General features: G+C 31.9%; 2 protein-coding genes across 3 annotated transcripts; one reads left to right on the top strand and one right to left on the bottom strand.

Annotated features, from left to right (window-relative positions):
* The first annotated feature begins 597 nt into the window (after positions 1 to 597).
* Positions 598 to 4,939, top strand: LOC108729309 (retinol dehydrogenase 12). 2 transcript variants are annotated; one of them, XM_018458372.1, is made up of 7 exons: positions 598 to 639; positions 2,303 to 2,746; positions 3,381 to 3,488; positions 3,576 to 3,749; positions 3,830 to 4,046; positions 4,196 to 4,391; positions 4,466 to 4,939. In XM_018458372.1, exons 2-7 carry the CDS (start codon positions 2,596 to 2,598, stop codon positions 4,658 to 4,660), a joined length of 1,041 nt encoding a protein of 346 aa, XP_018313874.1. In that variant the 5' UTR covers positions 598 to 639; positions 2,303 to 2,595; the 3' UTR covers positions 4,661 to 4,939. The 2 variants fall into 2 exon arrangements, with proteins under 2 accessions (XP_018313874.1, XP_018313873.1); XM_018458371.1 differs by lacking the exon at positions 598 to 639 and adding an exon at positions 1,662 to 1,735.
* Positions 4,940 to 8,847: 3,908 nt separating this feature from the next.
* LOC108729310 (ras-related protein Rab-30) lies at positions 8,848 to 10,970 on the bottom strand. The gene is made up of 5 exons (XM_018458373.1): positions 10,345 to 10,970; positions 9,635 to 9,718; positions 9,387 to 9,570; positions 9,142 to 9,293; positions 8,848 to 9,071 (listed from the first exon to the last, which is right to left on the bottom strand). The coding sequence occupies exons 1-5, from the start codon at positions 10,429 to 10,431 to the stop codon at positions 8,961 to 8,963; spliced, it is 618 nt and encodes a 205-aa protein (XP_018313875.1). The 5' UTR covers positions 10,432 to 10,970; the 3' UTR covers positions 8,848 to 8,960.
* Positions 10,971 to 11,101: the final 131 nt, after the last annotated feature.

Genomic DNA, 11,101 nt, shown 5'->3' with positions numbered 1-11,101 from the left:
CTGCTAAGTCTGGCTGCCAGTTTCAGCTTCGTGTATTCGTTCACAATATAATTGTAGGAAGTAGTTTTAATAGGTTCAATATAATTGCATCAATTTAATTCTTGATAATTGCACAAACTCATGACTTGTTGCTCTGTTGTAAATAATAGAGTTAAGCAAGTATCTGAAGTCACATATAAAACAAGAATTCTATTTTTCCAGAGACAGAAGTTTACTAAAATCTTGTGAAAAACATCTACTGAGACTTTCTCAATTTTTCATATATTTTTGTTCAAAATTTCAGGTAAGATTGAAAATTTTTTTTAATGCAACTTTTAAATAAATTGAAGTAGAAACAACATAAATAAATCATATATTAAAAATTAGTAGAAAATATGAATTTCATAAGACTATATCTGCCATTTTCTATAATTAAAGCCGTGAAATCTAGGATAATAAGAAAGATTTACAACATAAAGTATTTTTCGAAATCTTGTAAAAAAATTGCCTGACAAGGGACCAATCACATAATGACCAAAAAGTTAGACGATGATTTTGTGATAATCCGATAGAATACCCTTCAATGAGTGACATGTGAAGTTCATTTGCTAATGTAATACCTATTACTGGATTTTTGGACAGAGAAAGTTGGCTGCCAGTGTGAGTATTCCCGGGTTTTCCCGGTCCCTTGTGAGTATTCCCGGATTTTCCAAGTAGTTAGGGTCAAAATTCCAGACAAGATTAGAGAATCTTTTGATGTTACTTTAAAATAAAGGAGTGAAATTGGAATGCAAGCAACGTAAATAAGATATACATTGAAAATTATTAAAAGACAAGGATTTTTTTATAACAGATACAATTTTGCGAGGGGGTAACCACTTAATGTAATCGTGGGACAGAGTCCTCGAAATCATTATAAAATTTATATGAAATCTCGATGCATAATCCGATAATTACATATAAAACCACGAGAAACTATTGTATAATATTAAATAAAATCGTATATTTTACCAAATTACTTCATATGTAGTGGAAAAAATTATTTGTAATCAGATGAAATCATATGAAATCATGTAATCTGTGGGACAATATTTCAGCTAGTGGTTACCCTCTCGCAATTTTGACTGTATCTATCATTTTCTGTGATTGTAGAGCAAAACTTACAGGATAGTATAGGGAAGACACAATGTAATATCAGTGAATTACTCTATTCTGCTGAGTATTATTTTCTAATGTCACCCTGATTTTTTAAAATAAAAATTCGCGAAACACACACGGTAATATACATGAATATACGTTATACACGGATGTACAGTCTGTTCAATAAGAGCGTACAGTTCCGCACTTCATTAATAAATGACGCACAGATGTTAAGTTTGGTTTTTCCGATTCTCTGAACAGTTCGGAAGAATGCTTTGAGGTCATATGGGTAGTGTGACTTGTTTTGACTGTAACAGAGCAAATAACTACAATGAGTGCTGCGTATGCAAGTCGTTTTGCAGCAGTGTTCCTTTGCACACATCCGAAAGGACCGAAAATGTCGTATGCAGCTGCCGGACGCTACATGAAAAAAAGTCAGAAGGATTCGTCAGGAAGTGGGTGAAGCGTTACAACGAAATAAAAAATGTCGACGACCTGCCGGAACGTGGCACCCAACAGTCAACGACGAAAAAGGACGACAAAGCTATCGTCAAGATATTTGAGAAGAATCCTGGGTGTTCATTACGACGAGCGAAAAATCTTTTATTGAAAAAAGGTATAGATGTGAGCCTTAATACTATTAGACAACGATTGCTTGATTCCGAATACGGTTGGTGATTTAAGGAGAAACAGCCCGTACGTTCTTGTTGAACAGATTGTATATACCATACTTATTGCTAATTGGTTATCACGTTTTGTGTTATTAAGAAAAAATGATCAAAGAAAGTGTTTTCAGAAATGGACAGAATTTAAATTTATAAAAGTAAAATTCCTAAAATTTTTCATTCGCCTTCTGGAAAACGGAAATTATTTATCGCGATTCATATCGTTTTGTATCGTTTACTCGAAAATTGAGAGACGTATAATTCCAGACTATTATCGAATAGGGATGAATTACGTAATATTTGTAATATCTAATAATATATATAAAATATCGACAACAGGTACTATTTTATTAGTGAAATATATAATGAAAAATACAATCTAATGAAATATAAGTAACTAAGAATACTGTAGTATATTTAAATAATCCTGTTCTTTCAGAAAAATTTAAACACTAAATATTGTTTATACGCTATTACTCTCCGTCATGATAACTGAAACTTTACTTTCTTATGTGAAGGACATGAATATCAGAGAAAAGGAGGAACGGTAGTGATATTTCTTAAACGGCGGCATTCTCCATATATATAGTCTGTGACGAACGATCCTACGCATAACGGTTGATGCGGCTGGAAAGTACGGATGTGGAGCGAGTAACAGCGGTGCCTAACGGTAATCGGTTTGGGCTGCAATATCTTAGAGACGTGAATTTCGTTGTAACTTGAGTTTAAAGTTGATGCTTCGATTCATGAATATTCGTATCGTGACGAATACATTAAATCTGTGATTGTTAACTAACGACTTCGTGTAACAATGTTATTTGAAGTGACATTGATTTGTATCTTTATTGTGTTCGGCATCATTTGTTATCATAAAACATGCTTGTTTTGTCATTTAAAATATTATGCTATTGGAATAAAGTACCATGGTCACGATATATTCAACGCCAGATACAATAAAATAGGTAAGAAAAAAAGAAGATATAAATTTTACATATTTTTTACACATATATATTGCATCATTTAAAACACTCTCTATACGCAAGTACTGAGTGTTTTAAATGATGCAATACATATATATAAAGTTTTTGATGAAGACAAGAACAAATTGTAACTTTTCGAAATTTCATTTGTATATCCCAGAAAAAGGATATACAAATAAAATTTTTAGCGACATTGCAGTAGAAATTAAATATTAAATAAATAAATTAATACATTATGTATACAAATTAAATATTTTATTTTTATTTTATTTTATATATAAATTCGAGTCACAATAAATTCTGGAGACATTGATATTATTGTAAATTATTGTAACTGAAAATATTTTGGTGGCAGTTGCATCTTTTATTGTGCAAAATTATATCAACACGTAAAATTCTTCATCTCCTGATAATCAAGAAAATATGAAAATTATTTTGAAATAAAAATAAGATCTTTTGTGATTGGATGATATTTAACAATATACCTAATATTTAATTCTTCGTTTGTGACACGCTTCTTCAAAATTCGCTATTTATAGAATACGATTAATGAAGCAAAATTTTTTATATTACATAATTATAATGTTTGTATTATTTTGTTCATATTCTTTTTTAGATTTACTTCCAAAGCCGAATAGAATTGCAATTGTAACTGGTGGTTCTAGAGGTATAGGAGCAGAAGTAGTTAAGCAATTGTTACAGTGTGATATGGAAGTTATAATCGGTAAATTATTTAAGTTATTGTCAATTTAAGTTATTGTAGTATTATTCTATAACACTATAACATGTCAATACACAAAAATATGATTAGCTTGTAGAGTAATTAGCGCAGGTGAAAATATTATCCTCCAGATTAGAGAATCTGGTGTCACTAGTGGACGAGCAAAAGTTTATAAGCTTGACAATTCCTCTCTCGAATCAGTCAAAAAATTTGCAAAGCAAATAAAAGCGGATTATGATAAAATTCATATATTAATTAACAACGGTAAGTGACATTTCATTAGACATTTCAATTTTATTCTGTTATAAAATGTTGATTGCGTGTAAAAAAAGATTATTTTTTAGCTGCTGTTATGTTTCCTACTACCCGTAAAAAGACAGAAGACGGATACGAAAAACAATGGATGGTAAACTATTTATCACATTTTTTACTAACATCTCTTCTTCTGCCAGTATTGAAAACCGGCGGGCGTCCCGAAGAATGTAGTAGAATTGTTAATGTTACTTCATGTGCTCATGACGTCGGCACCATAAATTTTGACTACATCAATAATTTCAACAAGTAATCATAAAAATATTGTTAAGCTATCTTTTTTTCATTTATTTTCAATGATGAATTTACGATTATTCGTAAATTATACTAATATATACTAATATATACTAATGACGTGTGAATTTTCTTAGAACTTAAACAATTATTTTATTATACAGGGAAATAGTTTGCAGGCATACTTTGTATGGACAAAGTAAATTAGCACAGACAATGTCTACGATAACATTGCAGAAACTCTTTAAAGACAGATCGTTGAATATATTAGTATATGCCGTGCATCCAGGGATAGTGAAAACAGATTTATTCAAAGAGACTATATTAGCCTGGAACAAATGGATAATGACTGGATGGAAGGTAACAATATATACCAAATTTTTCAAATTCTTCAAACTATTATCAATCAATTCACTGTTACTTTACTGTCGCAGACGGCTCATCAAGGAGCAATTCCAGTAACGTATGCTACAATTAGCAAAGATATTGAAAGAAAAGGTGGGGTATATATTAGTAATTGTAAAGAAATGACTGTTCCTTCGTTAGCACTCGAAGAGGAAGTCCGGGAACGATTATTTGAGTTGTCTTTAAAACAAATACATTTAGAAAATTTTTTCCAATATTTGTAACGAAAATATACACAGTATTCCTTATTCCATGTCTTATTAAATGATTCGTTCGTCGTTGAATGTATCGCGCCCACTTATTCCAATAAATTTATATTCAAAATTAATATTTTCTTTTACATTTGAAACATTCATGCGATGCGTCTATTCTAATTCTAACCGCAAGAAAATGCAAATAACCGATTACACACGTAACATCATTGAACATGTATGAAATATGGGAAAAAATGACAGACAATGAACTTTAGAAAGATGTAAAGTAAAGAATCCTAGCTAAATCATTCTTTACTGAAATGAGATATGTATCTATATATATATATATATATATGATGTGAAATAGGTTTTTTGTATTGACATGCAAATATATTCCTATTCTATCATGTTATGAAAAGATGTCATTGTTATTGGATGTATTTTACATAAATAAATATTAAGTACATTCTTTTTTAAAAATAACTTTCGCAATACTTTTCTTCTTCATAAAGCCTATTATTTTTTTCTTGTTTGTATTATAAACAGCTGTTTATCGGAGATCATATATTTTGGCAATCTAGCAAATTATCATTTATAATATTAAGAAATGGTGATTCTATTCAAATCCGAAATTGAGGCTGAATTAATATAGTTTCAAAATTCGCGTCCGCGAAGTACAAGACATGATATTTTATGCTAAAATAAACAACTCTTTTCTTTAACAAAATTGCGTCCGATAAATAATTTTTGCGCTTATTTGTTAATTTCAACCTGCTCTCCTGCAAAAACTTATCGGACACAATTTTGCTAAAGGAAAAAGTTGTTTTTTGTGCTAAAACAAACAACTTTTTCCTGTAGTAAAATTACATTCGATAAATAATTTTTGCGTTGGCTCGTGTAACTTCAACTTGCTCTCCTGCAAAAACTACTTGTCAGATGCAATTTTGCAAAAGAAAAAAGTTATTTCTTTTAGCATAAAGTATCATGTCTTGTACTTCGCGGGCACGAATTTTGAAACACCCTGTATAAAAGAAAAAGTTTTGCTTTTATGCAGAAATATTTCACTTTAGATGTCTAAAGCGCAAAAGATGTCTAAATACGAGAAATTAAATTTCAAAGTCAATAAGAATCTTATTTTAGACCGTACATGTGAGAACACAACCAATACGAACTAGAAATTAAATGCCTATACTGGTCGAAGCTGGATTTTTAATGTTTAAATAATTCAATGTGAATTTTATATATATGTACATGCATATATACCATATTTGTAGTCATTCGAACTGCACGCCGAATTGGTTTTCCGGACTTATAAACGCGCAATTGAACTACTGTAATAATATCACAAATTAAATTAAATTGACAAGCAATTTTTAATAATTTGATGCTCAATCAGGCATCATATTAGAAAGATGTTAATGTGCTGGAAAATTGTAAATAAATTTATTGCGAAAAATATTACCTCGGCCGGGAGTTGAATCCGAATCTCTTGTATTGCATACGAGTGTCCTAAGTTTTAGACTACCGAGGCAAAGCATTAAAGATCCAGCTTCGACCGGTAGGCATTTAATTTCTAATTCATATTGAGAAAGATTGTGTTTTCAAAGTTATTATATTTTTTTTTAAGAAATAAGAAAAGACATAGACATTAAATCTGTTTTTAATTTTTGACTGTTGTAACTTCAATGCAAAATCTACATGTAATAAGCTAAAGATATACAATCATTAAACAATAAAAATGTTAGTTGAGCTATGAAAATTAATGAGGTGATCAGTATGCAGACGTGTACAAGCTGATGGTTTAAAGTACCTGTTCACTCATCACTACTATAGTACTTTTTCAGATTGTGACGTCAGAAGCAAGAAAATCTAATGTTACAATCTGAAAGTAATAATGACTGAGTAGGAGCAGATTTTTCTGAACGTGAACTTTATTTGACTATATTAATTATATTAAACTTCACACACATACACACAAGCGCTTACTGCTTATTCTTTAACTATTACAACACAGTCATTTTCAAGATCAACTTTAATCGCTTATTCTGCAACTGTTGCGACACAGACATTTTCATAATCAGTAACATAAATAAAATATTTTATTCAATATTTTATGTAGCAGTATGGTTATATTTCGATGCGCGTGTATTCCTATTAAGAGAAATATTATATAAAAATACAGAAACTCGTGAGTATTTAAAAACTTATGTAAAAGTCAATGAAAATATAATATCTGCTATAAATCTTGTATCGTTGTATGTAACTTAGTGATAAATTTTGATTGATTTTTTTATATTAGAAATATATAATTTGATATAAATTTGTATTGACCATATAATTTTCATAAAATCTACTATAAACCAAGGACAAATGGCACGTGCATTGCCCGTGCATTATTATGTATTCTAACCTCTACAGGGTATCCGAGATTCGCGAATCAAAATGTCACAGCAAGAAAGTTCTCAAACAAATACATTTAAAAAGTACTTGCCATTTTCCGTTCCAATCAATAGTTTTTGAGATATAATAATTTGAAATTTGCTAATTATACAAGTTACGTAATTAAACAGCTGCTTGTTTGTAAATCGCCTAATCCTAGGTCTGTTCGCGTTGTTTATACTTTTTACACTCAACATCTTCGCTTTCTCTCTTTTCAACGCCCAAATATGTATCTATCTCATTTTAAGTTCAAAAATTTTGGGGAACTTCAAGCAACGCAAACAGACCTACTAACAACTATCGATAAACGACTCACGAATAGGCAGCAGTTTTAAACCTTATATCTTAAAGACTATTGACTTAGAACAAAAAAACGGCAAATATTTTAACTTATTTTTTTCAAAAACTTTCTTGCTGTATTTTGATTTGCGAATTTCACAGAACGCCCTGTATATATAATTTTCTATTAATACGATAACACAATATTAATCTCATACCAAGAAAATTGATATACAGGTTTTGACTAATATAGTTTTTATTACAAGTCGTGATTTATATTATGCATTATTAATAACTTACACTATATAATTGTAACAAAACGTTTTCGTAACATAAAATCTTTGGAGTAATTTCAAATTGAATAGCTAGTGTATAAACTTAACTATGTTAAAAAGATCTTAATTACAGGTATCGAAGAAAAGAAAATACTTTAATTTTTATATAAACATCTAACATACATATAAGTTATGCATTTTCTCAGGACTTATGCAAATTTGATTGAGAACTACTAGATAAATAAAAATTAGATATGTAACAATTTCAAAGACTAATTTAATTTCTTTTTGCTGTAAAAAAGGTAAAGTTTGTCCCAGTGAATTCATACATACAACTTACATAAAAGATACAATCTATAATGATAATTAATACTAATAAACTACAGGCTATTTAAAAAATTAGAAAGTATTAGCTAACAAGAAATTCATAATAAAATACATATTACTTATAACGATTATGTCTATTGGTACATATAGAGTATAAAAGAAATGTGAAAAAAGACTAGATATTTTAATATCATACGAAATGTATATAGAATAATTAATACTCAACCACATATTGTTTATAAGATCCATAAATTATAAATTAAATATAACAAAGATCTGATCATATAAATGCTAAAAATTATTTAGTAATAATATCTTGTTATCACTTTTCTAGATTATTACTTAACAAATAATTCGTTAAAATAAAAATTGTTCTCGTTGATTATTGTATGCAGACTTACAATGTGTCATTTATGCTTTAATTTTAACATGCTGTTATAAGCACATTGTGAGCTGTCTTCTTCAAAATAGTTGTAATAAACACATATAAATATTGCACGTTAGAAATAACTTTATACATCGTAGGCTTGTGTGATGTGTTGTAAAAATCTTATTATTATTAATAAGATTTTGGACAAGTTACCAAAATCCATTGTGGTAATAACTATTTGTACTTTCGAAGTAACAAAAAAGAAATACTACAATTATATTAAATAAAATTTCCATTGCATATGGAAATAAGTGCTTAAACAATTTAATATCAAGCAGTATTACTTTAATTAAATAAAACGCGCGGTAAGAGAGCGTAAAACTGCGCTATATATCTATAAAAATTTAATGTCCTAAAAGCTAGAGTGCTTAATGATATATTTAAATTCTTGTTTTAAATATTAAATATATCTTACAACATAGTATAAAGCAACGTAGCATATAATATCATAACACTAAACAATAACACTGTATCAAAGATATACGTGTACTATATGTTTCCTAAATTATCAAATATTGATACGCTCGATTTCAATCACCGTGTCTATAAAAAAAGGTATAATATAACATATAAAAATTATTTAAGAGAGTCTGCTACAACCGCAATTACTACTATCACCGATTGACGTCGTTTTACCGTTTATTGAAGTTGTATTCGTTTCATACCGAGGTAATTCCTTACAGCGTGCTTGCTAAAATAACATACGAGCACTGCAAAATGTTCTAAAATGAAATAATCATAAATAAAATACCCTCGCTTACCTCCATAAGTTCAGCTGCTATTTCCATAAATAATCTCTCTACGTTTTCTGCTTCTTTAGCGGACGTTTCTAAGAAGTACATGCCATGTCTTTGTGCAAAATCCTCTCCAACGTGCGTTGGTATCTCTCTATCTTCTCGATCAATTTTATTTCCTAATTAACAAATAGAAATTGCATAATTTCTCATTGATAGGAGACACACACGTCCTCACACATTAACTGATAATCTTTACGTTTTTCATTTACCTACTAATATCCTAAGAACTTTATTACTTGCATATTCTTCGATTTCTCTCAACCAATCTAGCAAACAATCAAATGTAGGTTGACAAGAAATATCATAAACTAATATCAATGCATGTGCTGATCTGTAATAACTTTGAGTAATGGAACGAAATCTTTCCTGACCTGCAGTATCCCAGATTTGCAACTGAAAAAACAATCAACAGTAGATCATATATATCTAACGCACATGTCGCATATAGATTGTATACCTTGACTTTTTCATTTTCTACTTCAACAGTTTTAATCATAAAATCAACTCCAATTGTTGCACCTTGTCCAGGTGGAAATAAACCCTGCAAATTAAAATATTCACACTAAATCATAGAAATCATATAAAATAATCGCACTAAAATTAGACATGCCAATATCACTTCAATATCTTCGTTGAATTACACATCCATTTAATGATGCATTTTTCATCATCTTGTAATTTTAGCATATGTGTCACCAAGAAAGATGTTATAAAAATAGTGCTCAGTAATGCATTCTATTACAAGAGATGACTAGAGTTTTGAGAGAATCATCTCTTAAAGATCTCTCAATGGAAATAAATTTTAGAAAGTTTTGGGGAAGATAGGCTGACATAAACTGAAAATATGATGCATCAAATAGTACCCATCGCAGGCAAATAAACCACGGTGGATCGGCTTCAAAGTAACGTTCCACATATGTAGATGACATCATCTCCACGATGCATAAATAACGAACTTTCCACCTTTTCTGGGAAATACGTTCGTGCATAAATTCTGTGTACGCGAGGGGGAAGGTAGGGGGGGGGTCCCACGAGAATGCCTCTCGCTCGACGACGAGCTCTCTCGGCGAGCTTTCCTCGAGGTTTTCGTAACCCGTGACGGGAAAGGAGAGAGAAAAAGAGAGAGGACCGGAATAGCCGACTGGAGGGACGTCGAGTGAATCGCACCTGAGTAAATCGTCGCACCAGGCAGGTCTTGCCCACACCGGCGTTCCCCACGAGCACGACCTTGAACAGAAATTTGTAGTCCTCCATGTTCGCCACTGTCCGGCACCAGGAGGCGGAGGTCCACGGCGGAGGTCCGCGCTCGCGAGTCGCCCTCTTAACAAGAACGGCGCATCCGTGCGATACGGGGAGAAACTTTTCGACACCAACCGCGGCACCGCCGACTTTCCGCAAACGTTCACCTCGACGGCGGGACGTGCGCGCGAATGTACGCACGCTGCACGCACACACACGGACGACGACCTACGCGCGCGCTTACCTACTCAGTTTCGCTCTCAAGGAAGGGAGAGAAAAGGAGAGAGGGGGTCGAGAGAAACCGACGGTGACTACCTCGGCATCGTCGCCGCGCTCACCGCTGCGCGCAATTCTCACTCGGCTTTCGAGAGTTTCGCGTCTCCTTCGGGCGCGATCGACATTGTTGTTGGTTATGTATAAGCTCCCCCGTTGGACGAACCGTAGGAGACGCCTCTCCTTGTCGAGGCTCGCGATTTTTCCGTCCTGATTCGTCTCGGAGAGGCGCCATCTATCACCATCCTCTCGGCTCTTCTACTATCGACCTTGGATAAATTTCCGTTCAAGGTTGTGTTCCGATAGCTGTGTCGAAAATTTTCTTTTTAGTTACAAGGTTGGTAGCGCTGTAACTAAAGCTGGTTCTACATTAGTCGCATCACAATGGGTGCGTTCAGCAGAACGTTTGTTT

Source organism: Mycetomoellerius zeteki, unplaced genomic scaffold (assembly GCF_001594055.1).
Source record: "Mycetomoellerius zeteki isolate Tzet28-1 unplaced genomic scaffold, Tzet1.0 scaffold725, whole genome shotgun sequence".
NCBI classification, from domain to species: domain Eukaryota; kingdom Metazoa; phylum Arthropoda; class Insecta; order Hymenoptera; family Formicidae; genus Mycetomoellerius; species Mycetomoellerius zeteki.
Note: the sequence above shows the minus strand (reverse complement) of the source record. Positions and strands in the feature narration are given on the sequence as shown.